Consider the following 24,595-nt stretch of genomic DNA (forward strand, 5'->3'; position numbering starts at 1 on the left):
AGACCGATCAAGTACAAACATGTACTAAGTATCGCCAGTCAGGTCAATCATCTCTCTGATGGCCATTGAACACATCGGGTTCCCTCTGCGCCATCGGATTCTCCTGCAGCAAAGGTCGCGCCTGAGCTGCCTGAGGACCATCAATAACAAGAGAGTCATTTTCTCCTTCCGCCACAGTGACAGGATTCTTGCCTTTGTTTTCCACCCATCGTCTCGTTGAGCTCCTCGTTGGCTTGTGGGGTGCTATCCGTGTCTCAGCAGCCGTCTCATCCTCTTGGTGGTACAGATGGGTGGTAAAGATCCGGCCCTGGGACGTCTTGTTATGGTATTGACGCATTCGAGTCATACTAGTCCGACCCATTAAGGTGAAAACCAGCATGGCGATCGCGACGAGGAGGGTCAGTGAGAGGACAATCAGAGCTGGAATGGCATATGGCCAATGATACAGAGCTCGCCTCCGCATGAATTTGACGGCATGGGTTTTTGATGTCGACTTGGACTCTGCGGCTTTTCCTTTATCGAGAGTGGTGGAGCTCTGCGTTCTCGCACCATGCAGTCCCCTGGTGCCTACAAACGCGTTGGCGGCAAAATCAGTCCAGATCAGATTGAGAATCTTCGGGGTTGTTGCAGGTGCTCTGGAGAGCTTCTTCCACCGGCGATACATGGCCAGGTTGATTCGTCCCGTATAGTCGGGAATGTCTGGATTCGAGTCTATATTGAACACAAATTTCATTCCCTGCCTGTAGAAGTCAGCTCCTGGGAGATTCTGGGTGCTTTCTCTGAAGAGAGCCGAGACACCTGTGTATCCAGGAAGGTACAGCGACTCTTTCCGAATTGTGTACACGCTGACGTTGCCTTGATCCGGACCGGAGATCAAGCCCCATAGTGGCGAAATATCGAGTAAAAATTGGTTGTCCGAACGCTCGACTCCCCAAAGAGGTTTGGATTTCTTATCTTTGTAGACCTTGTTTTTGATCTCAGTGACCTTGATGGAGGATAAGTCATCGGTCCCGTTGAATCTGAATTTTACTTCTTTGATCGTCGCCTTAGCCGTCATTATGCAAGAATAAACCGGAACTGACCAGATGCTTCCGGATTCCAGGTCGATCGACGACGAACTGTTGTTCCTCCGCTTTGGTACACCATACACCAGTCCGCAAGTGGCAACGAAGTTGTCAGGATTGGCAGCGCCTTGCCCGCTTGTACCCTCACACAGAACACCTACGAATGTCAGCGAGAGTCTGACGTGCCATCACCGTTCGACTTACGGGCCTCATAGAAGTCGGAAGTGCCCACGTCGAAGGGATTCTCATACAAGGCCTGATGATCTAAAAGGTAGCTATTGTAGTCCAAGCCAGTCAGGTAACCCCCATACGAGGCACTGGCTAATAATGTATCGATGCCAAGTTTAGGCAAAATGGATATGAAACCATCCTTGGACATCAGTGGGAATTGCTTTCCCACATGCGAGTCCAAGTACGTGAAAGCTTGAGTAGATTGTGTGGTTTTGAGGTTCGTCACGTTCAGAAACGCCATGGACAACACATTGTTCATCCAGGCGCCCTTATAGGCTCGATCCCAAAGATGCGGCTCCTGCTGTGTGTCTGTTGATGGGGTATGACAAGTCCAGCTTTGCAAACCCGCCCCGGTCGGTCAACACTAGGCGGGCAAAGTCGGAGAGGGGTTTTTCTTCACTGGCATTCTTGGGAAGGCTAAAGTCAACCGTCAGATTCGTATCGACGCATTGTGATTCCGGCTCAATAAAGAGAAGATCCTCCCACCAGGCACTTCCATATTGAGTCCGCGGCGGGGCGCTGTGGTTGCGGAAACCGATGCCTCCGTTCTTCATGTCAACGACGAGACCTTCAATTGCGAGATAGTCGTCCTCCAAGACGTTGCTCGATATCATACGAAAACCATGGGCTAGGTATGACTGATGATCGCCATCCGCAGCCGCACCGAGTTTCTCATCGACAAGCTGCCATTTGTAGGTCCGCGCTTCGATGTCAAAGACGCTGGAAACCGATTCCTGCATGTTCTCCAGGCCGCTCTGAAATACATCAATCACATGCTGCGGTATGCGAGGGAAAGAGCCCTGCAGGTTATAGTAAAATGGTAGATTAACTCGCGGCGAGGTCCCGAGCCCGAAATTGGACCGGTCTTTGATATAGTGCAATTTGACGTTTGTTGATTCGCTGTCTTCAACAATGGTCTGGTATAGTCCAAGAGGAGTGACCACAGCCGCAATCGCAATCAGCGAGGCGAAAACAATTTTCAGTCGCGTAATAAATACAATAGTTTTCGGCACGCCACGAGTTGAAGCCGAATCCGCGGCAAGTAGAGTTGGCCATCGCGAAGCATGAAGAAACCGTCCGATCACAGACCTTTTAACCATGTTCAGTGACAACCCATCATCATCTTCTCTATTCCCATAGCAACTTGGCATACCATGACACGGCAGAAGCTGTGGTTGCGCCCGTGTTGTCTTCCTTCAAGACACCGAGAAGGATCAGGGGGAGTGCAAAGGATACGAAGATTTGAGCTGGCGCGCAAGATGTCTTTCAGCTGATCCGGACAAAGTCGTACCTCATCCCAGGAGACATAAGATGCTTACTTAGAGCGACCGCTGCTGCGATCATACCCGAAATAATGCCAACATCAAGCGCACTGAGAGCCAACACCATCGTGATTGATTGCAATTCGAGAACAGGATTCGAAGAATAGGACTGCAGAGCTGTTTGCACTGACGGATGCAAGATTTATCCTTGATTCATAGAAGAACCTCCTCAAAGCCGTGAAAAGACCCCACGAAAGTAATGGAAGACTTTGGTCTTTCATAACCCGTGGCTTGACTGGGTTGACATCAGTGGATGATATATCACATGGTGGCTCGTTCTTGACAAGGCTTATATGACCAAATGGCATCAACAAGATGCAGAACTTTCCGAAACTGGTGATCGGTGCGTTCCTGATGAACTATTAATAGAGAACTTAAACCTAAGCATGGTGTACTATCCATCTCGAAATGATCCATTGTCTGATCAGTACTCTTTCTTTTCCGTCCCTACTATTACTGTACATCCTGCACTGTACTTCGTGCTGAATGTGGTCCTCATCACAAGCTACAGTTAGGTCGAGTATTTGCCAACTAATATTCCATACTGCCAGCAGTTTGCAGCACTACAGTAGCCAACAGAATAATGAAACGAACTCTATCATTTTCCTGGCAGATTCTGTTGGGCAAATCCTTCCTCCTTCCTCAGCGGGCTACAACAAGGCTCGAAAGGATGATCACGTGATTCAATGAGCCCTAAGCAACCTGACGTAGAGCTACTAGGCTGCGATGAAGTACAATCCTTTATATAGAACTACCGGGCAAAATTGCTGTGTAGAATGGATCAGCAGATGGCAATGGTAAAACGATCCATAGAAGGGCTGGGGCAAAAAAGACATGCAACACTGCCAAGGGCCGAATCGTCGGAGAGCGAGTCGGAACACAATAATCCATCCTAGGACGAAGTGCGAGGAGTTTTGCACAAGGCCAAGAGAGAGAAAGAGAGGGAAAAGGCTGTTCCCTGCTAGGCCAGTTGACGTAGCTAGCCGTCCGTCGCCATCAGGGCTGCATTGGGGTGTCTTGGCTCTACAGTACATACTCTTCCAATCATGTTGATCAGTCAACTTATGCATTCGCCGTTCCCGGTGCCGTTACTCCACTGAACTATCAATCCGTGCCCAAGTCGTAGAACCAAGAACACATGCAAGAATAAACCGAATCACCCAACGAAGGCAACTCTAATCCTCCCGCTCCAGCAACATCAATAACTCCGTTAACACCATCCGCAGCGTTCGATTCGTGTCCCATGCAGCAATTATATCCTTTCGATGGCTCAAAAACGCCGCCTTCCGCCAAGGGATATTCCCGTACTGCTCCGCGTTCGTGGTCGGCAGGTTCATCGCGAGGTTGCGCAAGACCAGCGCCGCCTTGTACGCGACGCCGACCGGCTGGCCCTCCATCGTCACCGGCGTGTGGTCCCAGTACCATTCGAGGACGGACCGGCTCTGGATCTTGGTGCGGGCCGGCGCCGGTGGTGGGCGCGCGTCCGGCGGCCGGTCCAGCGGAAGGTGTGAGCCGACGTGCTCGACAGCGAAGAACGTGTCGCTCGTCGGACCGGCACGAAACTTGTTGCAGTTGTTCCATCGGCAGGTGTGGATGGGCTTGTCGGCTTTGTCCAGTTTGTACGGAGACGACTCATCCTGACCTCGCTTCTTTAGACCCATGTGCTCCTCGAACACGTGTGTGCGGAGATCCTTGGGCGTAGTGAAGGCGCGGCCGCACTGCTTGGTCCCTTCAGTCCGCCACCGGCAGTACTGGAACGGCCACCCATCAAATGTCACTGCAGTCTCCAGCGGGCGGATCCCCTTGATGATGAACTTGGAGGTCTGCCCGCCGTTGACGCTCACGACCTGCGCCATGGCCGTGGAGAAGGTCGTGCTGACATTTTTGATGAACTCGGCCGCCGGCAGGATGGGCACAGACGTCTGCTGCGGATTGCCGAACCGGCTTTGGTATGCCTGCCACAGCGCGATCTGCGTGATCTCGCTGTCGGGATCTTCTGCGAAACAGCAACGTAGCCATCGTGAGCTGCGCTCTGGCTCGGGTATCTCCAGAAGCTCTTTCATGAGCTCTGGTGGAATTCTGGGGATTTCAGTCGCCGCCGGAGCCCACTTCTCCTCTTGGAGGACCCGTTCTTCCTTGTACTTTCTTGACTCATACGACAACAGATCCACGAGCCTCGGGACAAACACACGCGGAATGCTTACGACATCGATGATTGACTCGACCAGTTCCGGACTCAGCGTGAACTGGTACCAAAAGTCCATGGCCCCGCTCAAGGTTTGCTCGTCCTCCTTGAGCAGCATGAAGGAGAAGAGGTGCACCAGCGTGTCTCGCGGAACCTGCTCCAGGGCGCGATTGGGTGTCGGGTGTTCAGTTTCCGAAGAGAAATGACAGATGGCGGCAAGCGCTCGGACAACGTGGGCACGGTCCGGCGATTCGAGGCATCGGTACAGCGAAAGGCAAAGAGGGTCACGAGGCCCCGTCGGCAGGAATTTCGTCACCTCTTGTGCAATATCAAGAGCGTCGTTGCGCAGCTCGTTGAACCGCGGCTGGTTGGGGACATTGATCATGATGACCAGGAAGTCCCGGAGTAACCCCGACACATACCGTGACAGATAAATTGCATTGTCGACAAGCAGACACATATTGCGCAAGACCAGAGTGGCCTCCTTGATGTTGCGCAAGTGATTGATGAAGCTTTCGGTTTCGAGTCCATCGTCCGGCAGAGTGACCGGGAGCATCTTGATGCGATCGAGAAGATCCGGAGTTCCGTGCAACGCATTTAGGACATTCAGCCGGTTGTTCAGCTTGCGAAAGTCGTATTCCAGCTCCCACTTGACACCGGAGCAAAGCCATGTTATCTCCATCGCCTTCTCCATCAGCGTCTCCGCAAGCAACGGGAAGCCCTCGAATTTGAACTTGTCTCCGCGTTGGTTGGACATTTGCACGAGATGGTACAGGGCAAAATCAACCTCATCGGGATCGCCTGACTGTAGGCCGTAATGACATCTCTTGTAGATAGAATCCGCTGTAGCAAATCAGTCAAAGCTCGGAACCAGCAGATGCTGTAGGGCTTACACTTTGGTACGTCCAGATGTCGAAGGGGGTAGTAGGGGTCATAGTAATCAGGTTGTCTCGGCGTCTTCTTGCGGGCGAATAGGGCAGGGCGATTCCCCGGCGTTGAGACTTCCCGAGTAGACATCGGCGCCTGCTTAGACTCCTTCCCTTCAAAGTGGTCGAGGTTGAAATGTGCGCTGGCGATATTCGACGTGTCCATGGATTGTGTGTGACCAGGTTGCGGAGAGGCCGTATGCGACGAAGCGTGGGAGTGATGCGATCGCGTTTGTCTCACAGGGGCCGTGTCTGGTACGAATGGTTGATTGACTTTGGGCGCCTGGCGAAGGCCCTCTTTGCGACGTTAGAAAGGGAGCTCATTGATGAAGAACCGCGACTTACCGCGAAGCGAGGACCGTGTGGTGGGTGCCGACATGACTGAGGCAGACCGACTAATGGTCCTCCTCAATCCTTGCGGTTGGTGTTATGAGTTGGGGACGAAGCTGCTTGCCAAAAGAAAAGGATCCTAGGTCAACTATGATCGCACCGAAGCAGGTTTTTGTCGCGATTCCGTGGCGACCGATCACGCGCGTGTATGCGAGGACTTCGAGGCAGCGGTCTCGGAAGATCTCTTGTCGCGACGAGCGGAAGACAAGTATACTCGTACTGTAGAAGCGATTCGGAACCTGCCGACGCGCTAAAAAGTTTAGGCTCGGTAGATTTGTCGATGTCCACTTTCTGTTGATCTGTCAAGCAAATTCAGCTCGACAATGAGATATCAGTGGAATTGTCCTGTGCGGATCTCAAAAATCGTCACGGGCGTTCCGTAGTGAAAGGGTTGGTTCCGGGCAACCGTGTGGCAGCGCGGGAGCTGCTGGCGCGGAGCTTGACGCTCTTGCAGATGGTCCCTGGCGAAGATCAAGAGCCGCCAAACATCGCAGAGCCAGAAGGCCGCGACGGCTGGACCGAAATTCCCATCACGTGATTTAGTACATCACGTGGAGATAAGGTTCAGCGATAATCTCAGATAAGGGTTCTTATCGGTACTTACTGCTTGCTCATTGCTGGCGTCGACTGGAGTTTGGATGTTGTATTTACAAGATGCCATAAACCAAGATGGCCAAGGAGTGTACAGAAATTACCTGACCAAAATAGTCTAACTTCAAAGTTCTACTGTTTGTGTAGACTCAAAGGTACAATCTTTGCGGCTTATTTTGCACCTTTAGCGCCTGAAAAACAAGGCAGAAACGGGCGAGGGCTCCTTCTGCTTATGATCAACATGGGTCACCTTCAATGCCTCGACTCAACTAATCATAATGGCCATGAAAAGCGACGATGGCCTCTCGGCGACAGTCAACGCAGCCTGTCGTAGTGGCCAAGTTCGCCCTTGAAAGTTACTCCTACGCAGTCTCCCCTGCTGACCGCAGAGGAGCCATCAACTGGCATCACATTCATTCTCGGGGCGACCTGACTGCTCTCTTCGAGAAACACCCATCAGCGACGGAAGCGCTTTCATCTATAAGACAGAAGATTTGTCTGCGCGTCACACGCGGCCGGGAGACTCTGGTAATGATCGAATCGTAGTTATCAAATGCGCCGCGCGGTGCTGATGTCATGCAGGAGGACTTGAACTTGACCTCTCTGGCCCGGGAAGCTACCCAGGCTCTTTCAAGGCCGACACAGAGCCCGAGATCGTCTGTTCCGGTGACTGTGAAACCTCCCAGAATAGCCGTTCGGTGTCCCAACAGCAGTGGGCAGGTAAGTCGGTGCGCTCAGTGAGTGGTGTAGACTGACCACATGCAGGTTCGGCGATTTGAGCTCAGGTTTTCATCCGAGACGGATTACTATAGCGCGCTGTCGATACTAAGTGAGATCAATTGCCCATTTAATTTGGTCAGTGGCCCGCAAAGCGTAACAAATTCACGGCCAAATTCGTCATCGTCAATGATGACAACAACGCCATCTGCAGCGACAGCTGCAGGTGACTGGAGACACGGCGCGTGGCAACTCAATGCTGGTCGCTCCGGGCTTCACAGAAGCCAAACAACAGTGGATGCTGGCGAGGTTAGGTCGAGTCTAAGTGGTAGGTTAAGCCATGAAACGATAGAGAGACATTAGCTGAATGAGACCACACGCAGAGTACGCGCCATCCCCTGTTATATCGAATCACTTCGCGCCCGCCACGGTCCAAGGCTCTATCGAGAACGTTGGTGATTCGCGGCGAGCAACATCCATGCAGCCGACAGATCGACCAACCACGGCGCCGGCCTTTCACGATACCCAGGGCCTCAACGAGGTGCTTCCACCCAAAGGCCAGCTGCCATTCTCTCAGCCTGGCCCACGAGCCTCGTACACTTCGGCTGACCGTCGACAAACGTCGTTCTTCTTTAAACCGACCGATGTTGGCGACTTTCCCGTTTCCGCAGCCCCGGACATGAACATGGGCGCTGCAGTCACCGCACCACAGCCACATAGTCCAGCGCACTTCAACACAGCGGGATCCGGCTCTCCTGCTAGTCGAGAGTTCGAGTGGGCTCTAAGCTCCCATGCAAGACCGCCGTCAACTTCTTCGCCCCTGCAGCCACCTCCTTTCCACACCTCGAGCCCGAATGTCTCAAGCAACGGCTCACAAGCCACGACCCATAAAGGACCCGAGTTTGAAGCACCGCCCCCACCAGCAGCCCAACCATCAGTCCCGACCATCTCCACACCGGTATCGAGTGGTCCACCAATCCAGGAACCTATGAACATCACAAGTCATAGTCCCCACACTCAGCAGACCCGAATCATCACCTCCGCCGACCTCAAAGCCTACATGGAGAAACCAGACAGCGAGCGCAGCGAGATGATCAACACCTGGATATGCCAGCAGCTCGAAGACGACGGATTTCGAGTGCTGTGTCAGGATATGGAACGGGTTTGGCGGCGGATAGCGTTTGGCTCGGGATCAACGACGTAGCTGGACATCTTGGGCCTATCTTAGCATCTCCATTTCTCTAAACTTCAACTGAAGTGCATGTGCATTTAGCGACGGTCAACGACAGCTAGCTAGAAGCCCTGAGGGAACTCATCATCAATGTCCGACCATTCGATCAGATTACAAACCTAGTATAGAAACTGGGGAGACCTAACCTATACCAACAGTAGATAGATAACCAGCATCAGAACCGATCCGATCCGGCATAATAGTAACAACCATGACGTTTCACTTGCACAGACAGGGCAAGGACACCCCCGTTATACAAACAACAGTCACCCAACCACCGACGAGGTCATTAACCTAGGCAAAAAAAAAAAAAAAAAAAATTAAAGATTGAGACACTTTACCGCGGCGTACCACACAAAACCCGCAGAAACCCTCTCCGCAAGGCAGCCGAAAAGTCCACGAAGATAGTATCGACAACAGCCCGGTTGCTCGTTGACTGAGTTTGTTGTTGTTGTTGTTGCTGCTGCTGTGCTGCGTTGTTCGCAGCAGCAGGCGTGGAGGAGGGGGACGACGATGACGATGATGATGATGTTGACGAGGAAGCACCAGCTTGCTGTGGTGGTTGGCCCGCTGTTTGGGTCTCCGCGGCGGTGGATTCGAGTTGTTCGGTGGAAGGGGAGGCGGGGTTACTTCCACCGACGGTGGCTGTGGCGCCGGCAGGCTCAGGTTTGACGGCGGTGGTGGCGGCGGCGGAGGCGGCAGCTTGCTGGTTTTCCACGCCGACGGCGAGATCGGCCAGATGTTGCAGGGAGCGCTGCTCGTTGGGCCCGACGAAAGGGGGTTGCTGCGCGTGGGGGGCTGGTACAGGGTGCGCTGCGTGGCTTGCGTCCCGTTTGGCCCGGCGAGCGTCGATCCACTGGCGAAGACGACGGTCCCATTTCGGTGTTGCGAAGAGGGAGTCGAACTCGCCGGACGATGCGGCGGTTTGCTCGCGCCGGTCGAGCAGCTGCTCGATCTTGGCGAGGTTGTCCCAGCAAAAGGAGGTGTATTGCGGGAGGCTGGAGGCCTCGAGGAAGGTGAGCGTTGCCAGACCCAGCGAGAAGATGTCGATGGGCGAGTCGAGTCGTAGGGGGATGTCTTTGGTCATTTCTTTGACGACGGCCTCGGCTGAGTGCAGCACCTCGTACGGCGACAGGACGTAAAGATGACGCGTCTGGAACAGGCGCACAGTCCAGTACATCTGCGGCCCCAACGCCTCAAGGTAGCCGGTGGGGACGTGGCTCGCCTGCTCCGTGTGCGAAAAGTGCACCCGCAGAGTGCGGTCCAGGTTGCCCATGATCAATGCATTGTAGAGTCGTTTCTGTGAAACGTCGTCCGGGTCGTCATCCTTGTAGATAACTTCCATGATGAGAGGCAGCAGGCCTGCGTAGTCTGGGAATATTATTAGAGACAGTCCTTCATGATCAAGAACCGAACGTACCGTGTAGCTGCGTCGCCGGCAACCCAAGCAGCTGAAGATCGTGCGCCGCCGACAGATCTGAGTACTCATCGCCCAGCAAGTCCTTCTCCGCCATCGCCGCAGTGTGCAACCGCGCCACGATTCCCACTACCAGCCATAGCCGTCGGACGAGGCCTTCGTTCGAGTCCGCATCTCGGGGCTCGCGCCGGTTGCGAATGCGGAGGTGCCGATGATCCTGCGCAAGACCATGCGCCAGCCGCGACATGGGATCGACCAAATGCGACTTTGGTACGCCGTCCTTGCCGACGAGGTTGTCCGGACCACGCTTGTCGCACTCAAAGGTCATGAAGAAGGCTGTCTGCAGCCAGACGATGTTGACCGGGAAAGTCCGCAGCTTGCGGTCTTCGCGCAGGGCAGCCGCAGTCAAATCCATCGCCTCGTCCAGCGCCGCGACTTTGGTAAAGGAACCCTGAACCCGCTCAACATTTGTCCGAGTCACGGCATATAGACTATGCAGGAACACTTCCTGCAGGTCTCTGCTGCACTGAGACAGGATCTCCGAGAGACGCTCCCGGGAATTGGGCAGGACAGGGAGCAAGGGGTGGATTATGTCATAATAGCTACCGTCCGGTCAATACGACGCAGACAATTTCCATAGAGCCTGGACTTACGTATTGAGAGCGCCTTCGTCAATCTCGGCGGGGACGGTGTCTTCGGCAGCTGGCAGGGATGCCGCCTGAAGACCGTCCGTGGTAACTGGCTCGGCAGTCCAGAACGGCTGCGTTGTCTTGCCGGCGACATTTGCAGCACCAAACAGAGGAAAGCTTTCTTGGCTGGGTGCCGTCTCTCCTAATGCGCGGTCAGTATGAACGGGGTAAAACTCGAAGCAGTGACCTACCAATAGGTTGCTGGGCGCGCGACGCAATGCTTGGATGCGCAAATGTTGAGCCATGAAGGCCTTCAGACATGGAGAACGTTCTTTTCCGGACTGCCAAATTTCCATCCATAGATGAGGAAATGTCATGGTAGGGACGCGTAGAAACGTCAGTCATAGACTGGTAATTCATGTCATGCTGCTGCGCCATCGCAGGCTGCATCTGAGACTCCAGCGTATTCAGTCGCTCAGCCAGCTCCTTGATATATCTGGAATCTTCTCAGTAACTTGTATGCTAGCATCCGAAGGGTAGTCGTACCCTTTGCTGGGACCTCGCTTCATCGGGACTCGGCTGAACTGACACGCGACGCCGAGGCGGCGGCAGTTGGAGCAGGTATCCAGACCGGACTCGGAGGTTGCATCGCATCGCACCTGGAAATTCAAGCTCTTGTCAATGGCGGTTCCTTCAACACGCAAAAGAGGGGCTGCTTGCGCACCTTCTTACGGCGGCATTCGTCACACGCGCGCGACACCTTGGTGCGCTTGCGACGCGCGCGCTGGTCTTCGTAATTCAGTTCATTATTCGGATCTACGGGGACCTGCTGATTGGGCGAGAAAGGGAACGCATTGCCGTGCTGCTGGTCGGCGGGCGATGCGCGACCCATCTCGCCGGCGCCCGCGTTGGACGGGCCGAGGACCATGTGCTGGCCGTGCGACAGGCCGTTATTCGCACCATCAGGCAGATTCCCGCCGGCTGCCTCACGCGACAGCTCCGCCGAGAGCAGCTCGTCGGCGGTCAGCTGGCGGTTGTAGTACTGCATGGTGCCCTGGCCCATCTGGGCGGCATTGGGGGATGGATACGACGGGGCGGGCGTCACTTCCGACGTCTCGCGAGGGTTCATGTTGGCCAATGTACTGTCCGAGCGACAAGGCCGGACAAGGACAGGGGCAAAGGAGCCAGAGTCCGGAGCGCTGGGGGAGAAGAATCGATGGACGGAGTCGAGTGCTGGGGATGGGAGGGATGAGAGAACGCAAACTCCGGGCAAGTTTTTTGTTTTTTTTTTTTTTTTTTTTTTTTTCTTATTGGGCTAAAGTGCACATCGAGCGGGGAGCGTCTAATGCCCAGAGACCGACTGCTGCCGAGCAGCAGCTCCCAGACCGCAGTTATCATGATTATTGCGGCGATGAGCTTTTCAGACAGCATCTACGAGCGGGCCAATCTACGAGCGGTGACTTTGGGCCTCTGATCATCGTCGTAGAAAAGATATGCCGTCCCGTGGCGGATTAATACTATTCTCCGGCCTCCCTCGACTCACCAAATCCGACGAGTGCGATTCCGCTATCAAGTCATGGGCATTTACAGGCTCCTTCGGACCGTCAAAAGAGAGCAGACTGCGAGGTTTGATTGCTTCGAGTCCACAGTTATCGCATCGAGGTTCGATCGTTCGATCATCATTCATCTTCCTACCGTGTTCAGGCCTTCACTTAGGATCATTCATCATTCTTTCGTTTCAACCGAGTCAGCTTGAGCTAAGTCGCGAGCGTCTTCTGGATCATACGATCGCAGTGGTCAACTCGACGATCATTCGGTCAAGAGTCGACCCTTTCTTTGCCAACGCTTGCATCACCAGTGCATCCCTTGGATGGCGACCGGCTCTGTTCACGTGAGTATCATGTGATATACAATCACGTGATCTTATAATCGAAGGTCACGTGAACTGAGAAAAGAAAAGAAAAGGACGTCCCCGTCCGGAGTAGAACACATACTCCGTAGAATCTCGCTAGTATACAGCTACAACGAAACTAGCCGGGCTTATTGAATCTCAACACAAATCATGCGTAAGGAACCTTATCAGCACCTGGCCAGTTGACTGAAGATTGCGTCGGTCAGGCATCAACGGGCGCGCCCATGCCAAATTAGGCAGTTTTCCAGAAAGACCTGCCAAGCAAGCGCCCAACAAACCCGCCACAGTTACGGTTTGGCCTCCGTCCAGCCTCCATCACTTGCAGGCTTAGCAGGCCGAACGGCCGCGATCGACAAAGGGCGCAGTGAGGATTCAACCCCAATTTCAACAGCCACGCTGGCGCACACAACGGTTGTATTCATTCAGGCTGCTCACGTTGCTCATTCCGAACAGTGAGCGGGTCTCCCGGTCGACAGAACAGGTCTTTTCTTCCGAGTGTACAGAGTACTGTACAGAGGAGCAGCGTCAACCTACGAACCGATTGAGGAGCAAAGTCGGGGCCAAAGGTCGGACGGGACAACGCGGCAGGACCGCGGGCCGCCCATGCCTGCAGCGAAGCCTTGCGGACGATAAGAGAATTCTGAGACGAATCTTATATTGCAATGGTGCGTTGCAGTGACATCATCATCCGAGATCAATCCTGCGCCACCATCGAGGGGCAGGGTTGTATTCTGTATCAGTCTTTTTAGGAACTGAGCACGAACATCAACGGCGTGCGAGCCGAGACGAATGTCGACACAAGAATCAGGGATCGGGAAGAGTTACATTAATTCAGGACGTCTGTTACCCTGGGAGGTTAGAGGCGCGGGAACATCGAATCCTGTCTCTCAGAGTCAGGCCACGCCGAGGGCCGCAGAGTTCCCTTTGTCATTTGGAACTCTCCCGATTGTTCGTGGATTTGGTCCAGGGACAAAAAACACTTCGTTTTTTACATGAAGAGATTTTCTTGCCTTAGTCATGACTCATAGCAAATGCCAATGTACAGTAAGGTACTCGTACAGTACAGTACAGTATCTCCTTCTCCGGGCATTCTCCGGGCATAGTATGTATATGGGCCCAGGGGCCTCAATGAGACGGCGAACAATGCATCTGCATCGACGGAATACATATGGAGCTCTTTGACTCGGCTCTTTGATCCATCTCTGCAATCCCTGGATATTTTTCCGTGGTCTTCACGAAATCGCGGAGCAAAGCTGAACGCTAAGTAATAACCAACCTTTCGCCGTATCAAAAATACGTAATAACTAACCTAGTACTCGTACGGAGGTACCCGTACCAACCGACTCCGTAATGATGGACGGACCCCGAAGCGGCCCGAAATTAGGACTGCGGCCTCAGGCCCCAACCTAACCCTTTTGGGAACCGTAGCACACACTAATAAAGTCCCCCTCTCTGCCTCTCCTCCCGCTCGTATCTGGAAACCCAGTGACACACCTCCCTGAGAGTCTTCACATCCCCCGCGTTTTGGCCGCCACTACCGATCTTTGGTGTCCTGTCGCACGGCCGGCGCCAGACGGTGCGTAGGCTTTTGGCCTGGTTACTCTTTTCCCTGACTTTCCCCCCCCCCCCCCCGGATCGATTGCTGAGGTTGTCCCTGAACCTCGGCATCGATGCGTCCCAGCTAGCATCCGTCTTTTCTCTCCCCTCCCCAAAAATCTACACCTCCGTGGATCGGCCCTCGGCTCGATTTCCCGGCTGCGAGAGAATCGATCATTGCGATTCTTGGATGTCCGTCGCAAGGAGACGACCGTCCGGTTGGTGTTGAGTGACGGTCGGCGTATCGATTCGATTTGGGCTGGACGAGCTGCCCCCGTGGTTCTATTTAGCGCTCAGCCGCATGCTGCTGGCCAGTAAACCGCGGAGATGCTGATCGATGGCGAGAAGTGGGCCTGCGAAGCTTGTGTTCGTGGTCATCGCGTGAGCAGCTGCCAGCACAGCGGTATGTACACGCGGTGTTCGCCGCGATACAAAACAATCTGACTGCGGACAGATCGCGCCTTGATCCACATCAACAGGAAAGGCCGCCCAGCCACGCAATGTCAACATTGCCGTGCTGCACGCAAGTCGCGGACAGCCCATGTCAAGTGCGACTGTGGAGATAGGAAGAAGAAGGAACGTGCCGCCAGTCAGCCCGGCGGTCCGCGTGCCGGCAATGCGAATACCGACACTGAAGTAGGGGACGGTAAAAGTGAGTATTCCCCTGCATGGCCATGGTCCCTGCAATTTTCCGTTTGACCATGTCATGATTAGGTGGAACATGCTCCTGTATCCGTGATCAACGCTGCACCTGTGCGTTGAAGCGGGATCTTCCGCCCCGACTGCCTCCAAGCGGCGCGACGCAGCCGTCCCATGGCGCCGCGACTGAGCCCCGCAAGCCACGTCTGACGGCGGCCAAATCCGAAAGTACCCTGGTCGTTTTTCGGGACAACCACCACAAAACCGCGCCCAAGCACAATGACATGGGTCATAAATGCGGGCTGCCGTACACCATTCCCCGGTCGCATACGATCCACGGGTCGTCAGACTTGTCCAATCGACTGATGGATCCGGCAACTGTCCCGACGCCAGCGCCCCTGCCCGGTGACAACCAGGGCCTCACCTCCCAGCGGCAGGTCAAGTCCGAGCGCAACTCGCCCGACTTGGTGCCCGTCCCGACATTGGAGCCTCTCAACACGCAAATACCTGCCGTCTTTCCACCGTATGGGACCGATTCCATGGCGGAGTCCCCGCTTAACTCGATGGTATTTCCGGATGGTTTTCCGGAGCAATGGCTTGCCACCTCCTCCCCGGAGACTGATCTACCGATTGGGATCGGCAGCAACGTTCTCAGCGCGCCGGCGGTGGATTGGTCGACGTTTCCGATGAGCTCTGCCGAGATCAGCCAAACCCCTTCGTTCGCCGGCTTTGATTTCAGCAGCATCGCCACCGCCAATCAGGGCTATCTCTCAACGTCGCCGTCCGTGGAGCTCTCCGAAGTCGATGACTTCGGCGGCCCACTGCCCAGCCTGGCCACGTCCACGACGAACGACATGCACGACCTGACCAGCGTTAGCGACATCTCGGACATGGACCACTACCGCAACAGCGCGACCACAACGTCCTTTGACCCAGCACACGCGCAGCTGTTGGCGTCGAACCAGCTCGAGTCCCTGGATATTGACGAGTTTCTCAAATTCGCCAACGAGCCCACGACCGCCCTGGAACAACAGCTGCAGGCGCAGGCGACGATTGCGATGGATAGGGCCAAGTCCATGCCGCAGGGATATTCCGTGCCAGCAGCGCCGGCGGCGTCCGAACCGATGCCCTCGCTGAATCCTGCTGGGGAGATGCCCACTGATATGGTTTGGCCGACCACGATGTACGGTTCCACTACGATTTCCGGGCCGCCAACGGCGACGCCGACGGCAACGGCGATGTCGCATCCGATGCAGTTGTGGATGCAATACAAGAGGGACGAGTCGAGCGGCAACAATTGATTGGGAATATATTACTGATTGAAAAAGAAAAAAAATATCAATACACTTGTTGATCGATTTATCAATACCTCCAGTAACCGGTCATCGGCGGACTTTGGTTTGTTTGTTTGATGCGCCATGACGGTGGTCAGGATACCCCTGGGTCGCTTTCAATTGTCAAAAGAAAACAAAAAGCCGATTTGGAATGTGCTGTTTGCTGTTTGAGTCCCTTGTTTATTAGACCAGGGTTGGAACTAGATAGAAATGGGAGCCATGTAGAGTGTTGAAATGCACGGTCATCTCTATCGATCGACATGTGCAGCTGGAAGTCCTTCCTGGATTTAACGAATTTTGTTCGTTTTATCCAGTAACGAATGAGATTCGTTAAATCCAGGAAAGATTCCAATTGAGGGGGGCGTCCGAGAAATCGTGGATACTACTGGACAAATAACTGTAGTTCCCGAAGAGCCAGTGTTGCGAGGTAATAATTGAATTACCGAGCATCAATCGAAACAATCACGACCTGTTCAATGAGTCCGAGCACACATGTATGAGATGACATGCAGTATATACATTATCATGAAAGGGAGATTCTATACTGTGTTCCACCCTAAACAGAGGGTCAGAGGTGGGATCTATATAGAGATACCTAAGGTAGGTAGGTATGTATCCAAAGATCACATCAAATACAATCCAAGATAAGAAGAGAAGAGAAGAAAATCCCCTTCTCGGCAATGATTCACCGATACTTGTCCATAAACTCCTTGTGGAACTTTTCAATCCGCTGCACCCACTCGACACCGGGCGCCAGGAAGGTCGTCCGGAAATGGAACGTGCCTTCCTTCTGGCCAAACCCGGAGCCGGGCACGACGCAGATGCCCGTTGCGTCGAGGAGGGCGAGGCAGTAGAACTCGTCTGGTTTCTTGTTGACGGCTTGAGCGGCCTCGACGGCGCGCGGGGGGAGGGTGATGGTGGGGAAGAGGTACATTGCTCCCTGGGATCGTTAGTTTTTTTTTGTTTTGTTTTTGTTTTCTCAATATTTTCCCAGATTCAAAGGGGATGATAGGGACATACTTGTGGCGGTTGGCAATCCACGCCCTCCATGCGGGTAAACGCCTCATACAGGGCATTGGCACGCTGGCGCAACCCTTCCTCGATGCGGTTGTATTCCGTGCGGTAAAGCTCGTAGCTCGGCTCGCCCGGCTTGGGCGGGTTGACCATGAGCTCGACGAGGCACTGGCCGACGACGGACGGGCAAAGCGAGATGCTGACAAGCTTGTAGATCTGGGCATGGACCTCGGGCAGGAAGTTGATCAGCTCAAAGTAGCCGCCGCGGTGGCCGCACTCGCCGACCATGCCCTTGGAGACGCTGTGCAGCGAGGCGAGCTCGACGCAGTCGTACCCCTGGTCCGGGTGATCCCGCTGCAGCTCCAGCAGCTCCTTGCGGAACGACGTGAACTCGCCGATCATCACGTTGGTCTGGTACACCTCGTCCGCGATGATCACCAGGTTCTCGTCTCGCGCGAGATCGATCACGTTGCGGACATTGTCCGCCGTGAGGCTCGCGCCGGTGGGATTGCCCGGGTTGATCACCACAATGGCGCGCACATCGACGCCGCGCGACCGCGCGGAGTGCAGCGCGGAGCGGATGTCCTCGACATTGGTGCCCCACGCTCGGGCCTCATCTAGATAGTACGGCACGCAGTGCGCGTTCAGCAGCGACAGCGTTGCCGTGTACAGCGGATACTGCGGAATCGGCACCAGCACACCCGATGACGGATCCGCGCAGATCACGTTCAGCAGGGTGCTGACACCCGACGACGCACCCGCCGACAGAAAGATGTTCTTGGGGTCTGCGGGGAATCCGTCCCGCTCCTCAATGAACCGTGCCACGCTCTCCCGCACCAGCGGAGCTCCCTGGCTGTGGCTGTACGCACCCACGGTGCCCACGCCAGCCAACAGCCGCCGTGCCCGTTCAATCACATCCGGCGGGTACCCAAACGCCTCCCGCAGGGCCTGCTCGTTCTCCAGCAGTGCCGGGTTCTCCAGCAGACTCAGCACCTGCCGGAAGAACGTGATGGGCTTCTGGTCCAGCTGCTGCGGGTTGCCGATGTTGGCAAAGATCACCTTGTCGAATGGCAGCGACTTGTCCCCTTTCTCTAGGCGCTCACGGTACATCTCCGCCCTGGTGGGCAACTCTCCGCGGACAGCATACTGGGCATTGCGCACCTCCGGCCGGATGCTGTCAATGGTCAGGCGATGCGAGGATACGCTTCGACGGGTCATGGCGGGAGAGGGTCCAGCAACTACTGCCCGACGATCTCAAATCAGTTACCGTCTAAACAAGGAAGAGAATCAAACATATATATATCAAGCCAGTGTCAATCGCATGACAGCCCATCATCTCTTTTTCACCCTCCCACCCACTCTTGACTCATCCCAACGCCCCTCCCCCACGGGGGGGACAACAGCTGGCGCCTGGACCGGCCAGGCCACCGTGCAGGCTCAGCGGAATCGGCCGAGAGTGGGGACTCAGCACATCCAGGACCTAGGGAGGTACCTAGAGGTGTATATATTGTTTCCCGAAGGATGTTGTGGCCTTACCTGCATTCGAAGGCGAAAACGCGCCCAACCGCGACCCCGTCCATGACGACGGTGCTCGCAGCAGCCGCAAGACGGCAAACGACCGCAATGTCATGATCGTCCCGTGTTCCACTAACTATTCTTCATCCAGCGACTTTTTTTTTTTTCTTGCTCTCTTTCCGCGTTCCGCGCTCTTCCTCGTCTCACGATCGATCACGAGTGCCCTAACTGAGAAAAGAAAGTAATTTGCCGCATTAATAGATGATAACTAGCGAATCAGGTGCATCCCCCGATCGTGATTCTGGGGCAGACAACGGCGGAAAATCCTCGTCGACGGTTGCAATCGGGATTCAAATCTATTCAGGGGAATGAATTATGTAATCTGTAGGCTAACTAGTTACTGTTACGGAAAGCTACAGTACGGTAACTTTGATTTGATGTAGCGGTGAGCCCGAATCAGACAACGGTGTGCTACGAAGAATGCATCTTTGCTTGACACCAGCTGAAGGCTGTCGTTGGTCTAGACTAGATGATGCATTTCAAAAGTACATGCAGGTCGAACGCTCTCGTAGCGGAAATTGTGCGATTCGTGCGTCAAAGAAAAATTAAAAGAAAAAAATTCAACTTCGTTCACTGCCCCGAAGTCGGACGGCCTGCCCGTACTTTTGCAGCTTCGTAATCAAGGCATCACCGTGCTTCACCAACTCTGCATACTGCTTGTTCTTGTCATCTGGCCGGTTGGTCTCGATCAGCCCGTTGACACGGTCAATCGTGCATGCAATCCGCTCCCCAGCAATGAACTTGGAGAGATCCCTGCAAGAGTTAGTGACAGAAACGCACAAAGATAAGAAAAAAAAGAAAAAAAAATAGAAAACCACAGATTCGTACCGATCCAGGAAATCAACGGACACTCCAAAGTCATTTGCCATGCTCTGAAGCCCCACCACGCGGTAGCTCTGCAGCAGCTGCTGGTATCCCCGCAGCCGCATCTCACGCACAAACCACGACCGATGCTCGTAGAGGTAGCGGTCCTGCGTCAAAAAGTTGTCCTCCACCGCCGCCAGCGCCAGGAAGAACGAGCGGTAGTTGCCGTTGTAGAGGCTGCTGACCAGGTTCGCCAGCGAGGAGAAATCCACCGGCTGTTCGGTCTCTGCCGCTTGAGACCCCGAACCCGTACCGAGCGTGGTCAGGTTGACTGCCGTCGTGGCCGTTCCCGGAGTGGCGCTGCTGGGCGCGTCTTTCATCTCCTCGTCGCCGACGCCTGGGCCGGCCGACACGGCGCCAGTCAACGCCGCCAGCCGGTCCTCCTCGCCCTCACCCAGGATGGCCTTGATCTCCGGCGCATCGACCACCTTGGCCTTGAAATCCACCCGCTTCAGCGCTAGCGAGCCCGCAAGAACGGCATACACGACCAGGGACGAGTAGCTGCAGAGTTCGTAGCTCGTAAACGTCGACAGGCTGTCGAGGAGCAGCGGAGCGGCCAGATTGTACGACCGGATCGTCAGCAGATGCAGGCCCTTGTACGCCTTGAGCCGGTTCCTTCGGTCCCAGTCGCCGCCGCTCTCCACCAGAGCATTCGCCCGCTCCACGGTCTTCTTGACAAACACTCGGTCCCCAAAGAAGAGCCCGACCCGGATCATGGCGAGGACTAAGTCAATCTTGGTGCCGAGGATGCTCGTTTTCTCCAGCACAGCTTCGTAGGACTGGATTGCTTTGTCCTGTTGGTCCGGGGGTGTTAGCCCACTTGAATTGCGCACAGAGTTCGACAATACGCAACATCATGAATCAACTCACTTTGTCGCCTACTCGCGCCCAAAACTCTGCGCGCTTGCCCTGCGCGGCGAGCACTTCCGTCTCGCCCGCCGCCTCAGCGGCCTCTTCTTCCTCCTTCTGATAGCTCTCGAGCTCCTTCTCGTTGTCCTCCACCAATGACTGATATAGTTTCTCATCCCACGGGAAGTCAATCTTGTGGGGAAGCTTCTTCGTGGCAAGCATGTTCGACGTGATGACCGGAGGGTGCGGAGGCTCTGTCGGTGGTTGTTGCGAGACGCCCTCGCCGGAGGAGTTTAGAATACCCTCGGTTGGATGAGCCAGGTGGCGGTACAGCGGAGCCATCTTGTGTTCGCGAATGGCCTCTTGAAGCCGCTTGAGCGAGTTTTGTCGGACCGCGGCGGACGCGTGCGGGCTGGACAGATTGAAGACATCTTGGGCCAAGGAGAGGTCGGGATACTTGGCGTATTGCGGATCAGCCATGGTGGCGATTCAATGGCTGATCAGTTCTTTTTTTTTTTTCGTTTTGGAAAGTAGAAGAAAAGTCAGTCAGCGCGAAATGGCCTTTGAACTGTTGTATCTGATGCAGTAAACGATCCAGGCGGCGACGTTGCGTGGATCGGCGATGAGCTTCTGGAACTTTGTTTTTCCGGCCGAATCGAGCTGAGCTTCCGATTCGTCCTTCTTCATTTGTTAACTTTTCTCATTGTTCTCTGACGATGTGATGGGCATTCGAGATTTCAGTTTCCTGTCGCCGGGGACAGATTTTTTCATTATGCTCACATCTACCAAATATATCTACGCAGTTCTGTCTTCAGGTTCGCAACGCTGTCAATCAATATGAATGCCCAGATGAAACAGCGTCAATTGATAAATTCGCCGAGGATTTCACAGAACATGCTTTATCGCATTGTGTTTTGTTGCTTTCAGCGACATAACCAGCGCCAGATGTATGTCTGGTTGCATTTGAAAAGCCAGATTGTGAAGTTTCAGAGACGCGTAACGACAACTGATCCTCATAACTCATAACTTCCGACAGGCTCCCTACTTTTTGTGGGATTCCCAGCCCGGTGATTATTCCGCAGCGTGTTTCGGTCTGGTCAGCGACGGTCGGCCATTCTCTCTTAGCTTTGGCCAGTTCATCTCATTTTGGGCCTGTGTGGCCGGTTCTTGGGTTGCAATAAATTGGTAAAATGGTACGTCTACATCCCAGATTAAGTACTATGGTAGCCGGACCCTCAAAGGGCTGTTCCTGTGCAATCCTTCCACCAAGAGATACAAGTGCAAAATGCCGTCCACAATGGCATTTTCAGTTCAAGCAGAATGACCTCTTGCCAGGGAACTTGCAAAGCCTCACCATACAAGGACTCGAAGTCCAGTCCCGTCGGCAATATGTTGCTTAAGTTGTTGTACGGAGTACTGATATTCTTCATTCACCTGGACTGCGAGCTCTGGCACGCCCTGGGATCTGCAATGGCAATTCTCTTCACAAATTCAAGTCCATCGTTCGACCAAATCAAACGATAATATAAGTATTGATGCACTAAGCGAGTTGGAATTTGCTTGATGACTTATTGCTGGTGGGAATGACAAGACCTGCCAAGCGCGTAGAAGCTTCGCCGAAGAAGCTTAGCAGGTTCTCTCCTGGCAACTATTATTATTACCACCTGAGTAAAATGCACACGTGCCACACCCCCTTCAATGTCATCCAGAATTTCAGTCATTTTCATGCAAAATCCATAATATTACTAGCTTTGGACAGCACGCGCTCCGTCAAAGATCGAAACACTGAAAAGATTAAGCTAGGCTACACAGCAGGAGAAACCGCAAGGACCACTTCATCTTCAAGAAACAGCAAATGGCGTGTATTCCTGCAAAAACGTGGAGGAGAACGTACCCTTTCCACTGGGCTGAAAATGGAGTATTGTGGTAGGTAGTTGGTAAATGCAAGCGTGATCAGAAATGATCAATAATGGCACTTGTACTCGCAGTCGTTACTGAATGCAGAAGCACAAAGGACCAATGGCACAGCGGAGAGAGGTTCAAGTACGAAAAAGAAAAAGTTGGGGGCCACAGTCGCATCCGAAAAAGTTATCCATCAGTAGATTTCAGTACTAGTAGCAGCTTAGCACAACTGAGAGAAGAGAAGACAAGACATATCCTGGATTTCTTTGTGATTGTTGATCGCATCGCCAGTATCCATTAGTTAGTGGGTTGAATTTCGGAATAGCCTCAGTTTATATCTTTGTTCTATGCACGACTAAGTACATTTGCTGGTACGGTCGCGGCTGATCCTCCACGCAAAATTTTAGGTGGATCACTGGCAGCGTTGCATCTCGGGTTGCCGCCAGCGAGGGCCTCCGCTATGAAGCTTAAGTAGCGCGATCAACCTACTTGCCTTGTTTTTTTCTTCTCCCTCCCTACTCTCTCTCCCTGCTCGTAAAGAAAAAAAAGAATTCACAGAGAGTCGGCCGGCTGTCCCATCCCAGGGCTTTGAGCACAACACCAGGACTAATAGGCGCCATCAGTACGACCTCTCAACTTCACCCTCCAGCATGGATCCCAAATCCAATAGTGACGGTAGCTCTGCCATTGCAGACGACAAGAACAAGCCCAAGAATACCTTCGAATCGGAACAGCATGCCCTTGCAGAAATCCCGCTCGAGGAACTGCCCAAATCATGGTGGGATCGTAGTTGGCCGGTCATCGCCTGCGGTGCCGGTCTGTTCTCAGACGGCTACCTGAATGCAGTACGTACTGATGCTCTGCTTCCCCAATGCGACAAAATATTGGCCTTTTTTTTTTCTCTTTTTCTCGCGGTGTCTGATCAGCATGCGCAACCGTCCATGATATAGGTCATTGGCCCCGTCAACACCATCCTGAGCAGGCTCTACCCCGATACCTACGCCAACTCTCCCGCCACCCAGAATGTCTCGTCCATAGCCTTTGCCGGCACCGTACTGGGCCAGCTGGTCTTCGGCGTGCTGAGTGACTACTGGTCGCGTAAGTGGTCGCTGATGATTTCCACCTTCATCCTCATCATTTTCGCTGCTCTGTCCGCCGGTGCGTACGGTTACAAAGGCAGCCAGCACGGACTCTTTGCTGCACTGACCGCGTACCGTTTCTTCCTGGGCATTGGCATCGGCGGTGAGTATCCTGCGGGCTCCGTCGCCGCGGCCGAAAGCACCGGGGAGCTGCCCAAGGGTCAGCGCAACCGCTGGTTCATCATCTTTACCGACTTTATGATCAACCTGGGCTTTGTACTGGCCAGCCTGGTTCCTATGATTGTCGTCCTGATCTTCACCGAGGACCACCTGCGTGCCGTTTGGCGTATCTCCCTGGGCTTTGGTGTGATTCCTCCGCTCAGTCTGCTGTATCTGCGGTTCAAGCTGGAGGAGCCGGAGGAGTTCAACCGAGAACGTATGCACAAGTATCCGTACTGGTTGATTATCAAGTTCTACTGGTGGCGCTTGGTGAGTCCCAACCTGGTAAATAGTCAAGAGTGGCTTACTGATGCTTCCTGCAGTTCCTCGTCTCTTTCATCTGGTTCGTCTATGACTTTTCCACCTTCTCGTTCGGTATCTACTCGTCGGCATTCCTCAACATTATCTTGTCGGAAAATGCTCCATTCTGGAAGACCATGGGCTGGTCGGTTCTGACCAATTCTTTTTATCTGCCGGGATCCCTTAGCGGAGCGTTCGTCAGCGATTGGATCGGACCCAAGCTCACGTTGGCCATTGGGATGGCCGGACAGGGTGTTGTCGGATTCATCATGTCGGGTGCGTATGAGAAGTTGGCCACGCCGGAGTACGTCGCGGCATTTGTTGTGGTTTACGGGTGCGTCTTGTCATACCATGAAAAATTCATGCCTCGCGCTAACCTGCGTCCAGCGTCTTCCTGTCTTTGGGTGAGTTTGGTCCCGGCGACAACATCGGGCTGATTGCGGCCAAGTCCTCCGCGACCTCCGTCCGCGGCCAATATTACGGAATTGCTGCAGCCATTGGCAAGGTCGGCGCCTTTGTCGGAACCTATATCCTCCCGGTCGTGCAGAAGAATGCGCCCAATGAGACTCGCACGGGCCAAGATCCGTTCTTCATCTCGAGCTCGCTCTG

The 24,595-nt window shown here is 54.1% G+C and overlaps 8 protein-coding genes across 8 annotated transcripts; 2 read left to right on the forward strand and 6 right to left on the reverse strand.

The window, feature by feature from the left end:
- Positions 1-43: 43 nt before the first annotated feature.
- Positions 44-1,536, reverse strand: VTN31DRAFT_2448 (uncharacterized protein; the record flags this gene model as incomplete). The annotated part of the gene is made up of 2 exons (XM_069402617.1): positions 44-1,221; positions 1,269-1,536. The coding sequence occupies 2 exons, from the start codon at positions 1,534-1,536 to the stop codon at positions 44-46; spliced, it is 1,446 nt and encodes a 481-aa protein (XP_069261881.1).
- A 28-nt stretch (positions 1,537-1,564) lies between these two features.
- On the reverse strand, positions 1,565-2,684 carry VTN31DRAFT_2449 (uncharacterized protein; the record flags this gene model as incomplete). The annotated part of the gene is made up of 3 exons (XM_069402618.1): positions 1,565-2,384; positions 2,449-2,542; positions 2,615-2,684. 3 exons carry the CDS (start codon positions 2,682-2,684, stop codon positions 1,565-1,567), a joined length of 984 nt encoding a protein of 327 aa, XP_069261882.1.
- Positions 2,685-3,792: 1,108 nt separating this feature from the next.
- VTN31DRAFT_2450 (uncharacterized protein) lies at positions 3,793-6,107 on the reverse strand (the record flags this gene model as incomplete). The annotated part of the gene is made up of 3 exons (XM_069402620.1): positions 3,793-5,645; positions 5,696-6,025; positions 6,074-6,107. The coding sequence occupies 3 exons, from the start codon at positions 6,105-6,107 to the stop codon at positions 3,793-3,795; spliced, it is 2,217 nt and encodes a 738-aa protein (XP_069261883.1).
- A 1,686-nt stretch (positions 6,108-7,793) lies between these two features.
- VTN31DRAFT_2451 (uncharacterized protein) lies at positions 7,794-8,630 on the forward strand (the record flags this gene model as incomplete). The annotated part of the gene is made up of 1 exon (XM_069402621.1): positions 7,794-8,630. One exon carries the CDS (start codon positions 7,794-7,796, stop codon positions 8,628-8,630), a length of 837 nt encoding a protein of 278 aa, XP_069261884.1.
- A 364-nt stretch (positions 8,631-8,994) lies between these two features.
- On the reverse strand, positions 8,995-11,832 carry VTN31DRAFT_2452 (uncharacterized protein; the record flags this gene model as incomplete). The annotated part of the gene is made up of 6 exons (XM_069402622.1): positions 8,995-10,028; positions 10,078-10,676; positions 10,728-10,905; positions 10,955-11,199; positions 11,250-11,362; positions 11,428-11,832. 6 exons carry the CDS (start codon positions 11,830-11,832, stop codon positions 8,995-8,997), a joined length of 2,574 nt encoding a protein of 857 aa, XP_069261885.1.
- A 2,706-nt stretch (positions 11,833-14,538) lies between these two features.
- On the forward strand, positions 14,539-16,151 carry VTN31DRAFT_2453 (uncharacterized protein; the record flags this gene model as incomplete). The annotated part of the gene is made up of 3 exons (XM_069402623.1): positions 14,539-14,614; positions 14,666-14,863; positions 14,926-16,151. The coding sequence occupies 3 exons, from the start codon at positions 14,539-14,541 to the stop codon at positions 16,149-16,151; spliced, it is 1,500 nt and encodes a 499-aa protein (XP_069261886.1).
- Positions 16,152-16,869: 718 nt separating this feature from the next.
- VTN31DRAFT_2454 (uncharacterized protein) lies at positions 16,870-18,416 on the reverse strand (the record flags this gene model as incomplete). Its single annotated transcript, XM_069402624.1, has 2 exons — positions 16,870-17,124; positions 17,205-18,416. 2 exons carry the CDS (start codon positions 18,414-18,416, stop codon positions 16,870-16,872), a joined length of 1,467 nt encoding a protein of 488 aa, XP_069261887.1.
- A 917-nt stretch (positions 18,417-19,333) lies between these two features.
- On the reverse strand, positions 19,334-20,966 carry VTN31DRAFT_2455 (uncharacterized protein; the record flags this gene model as incomplete). The annotated part of the gene is made up of 3 exons (XM_069402625.1): positions 19,334-19,526; positions 19,602-20,431; positions 20,508-20,966. 3 exons carry the CDS (start codon positions 20,964-20,966, stop codon positions 19,334-19,336), a joined length of 1,482 nt encoding a protein of 493 aa, XP_069261888.1.
- Positions 20,967-24,595: the final 3,629 nt, after the last annotated feature.

Source organism: Thermomyces dupontii, assembly GCF_041956625.1.
Source record: "Thermomyces dupontii strain NRRL 2155 unplaced genomic scaffold VTN31scaffold_2, whole genome shotgun sequence".
Lineage (NCBI taxonomy): Eukaryota > Fungi > Ascomycota > Eurotiomycetes > Eurotiales > Trichocomaceae > Thermomyces > Thermomyces dupontii.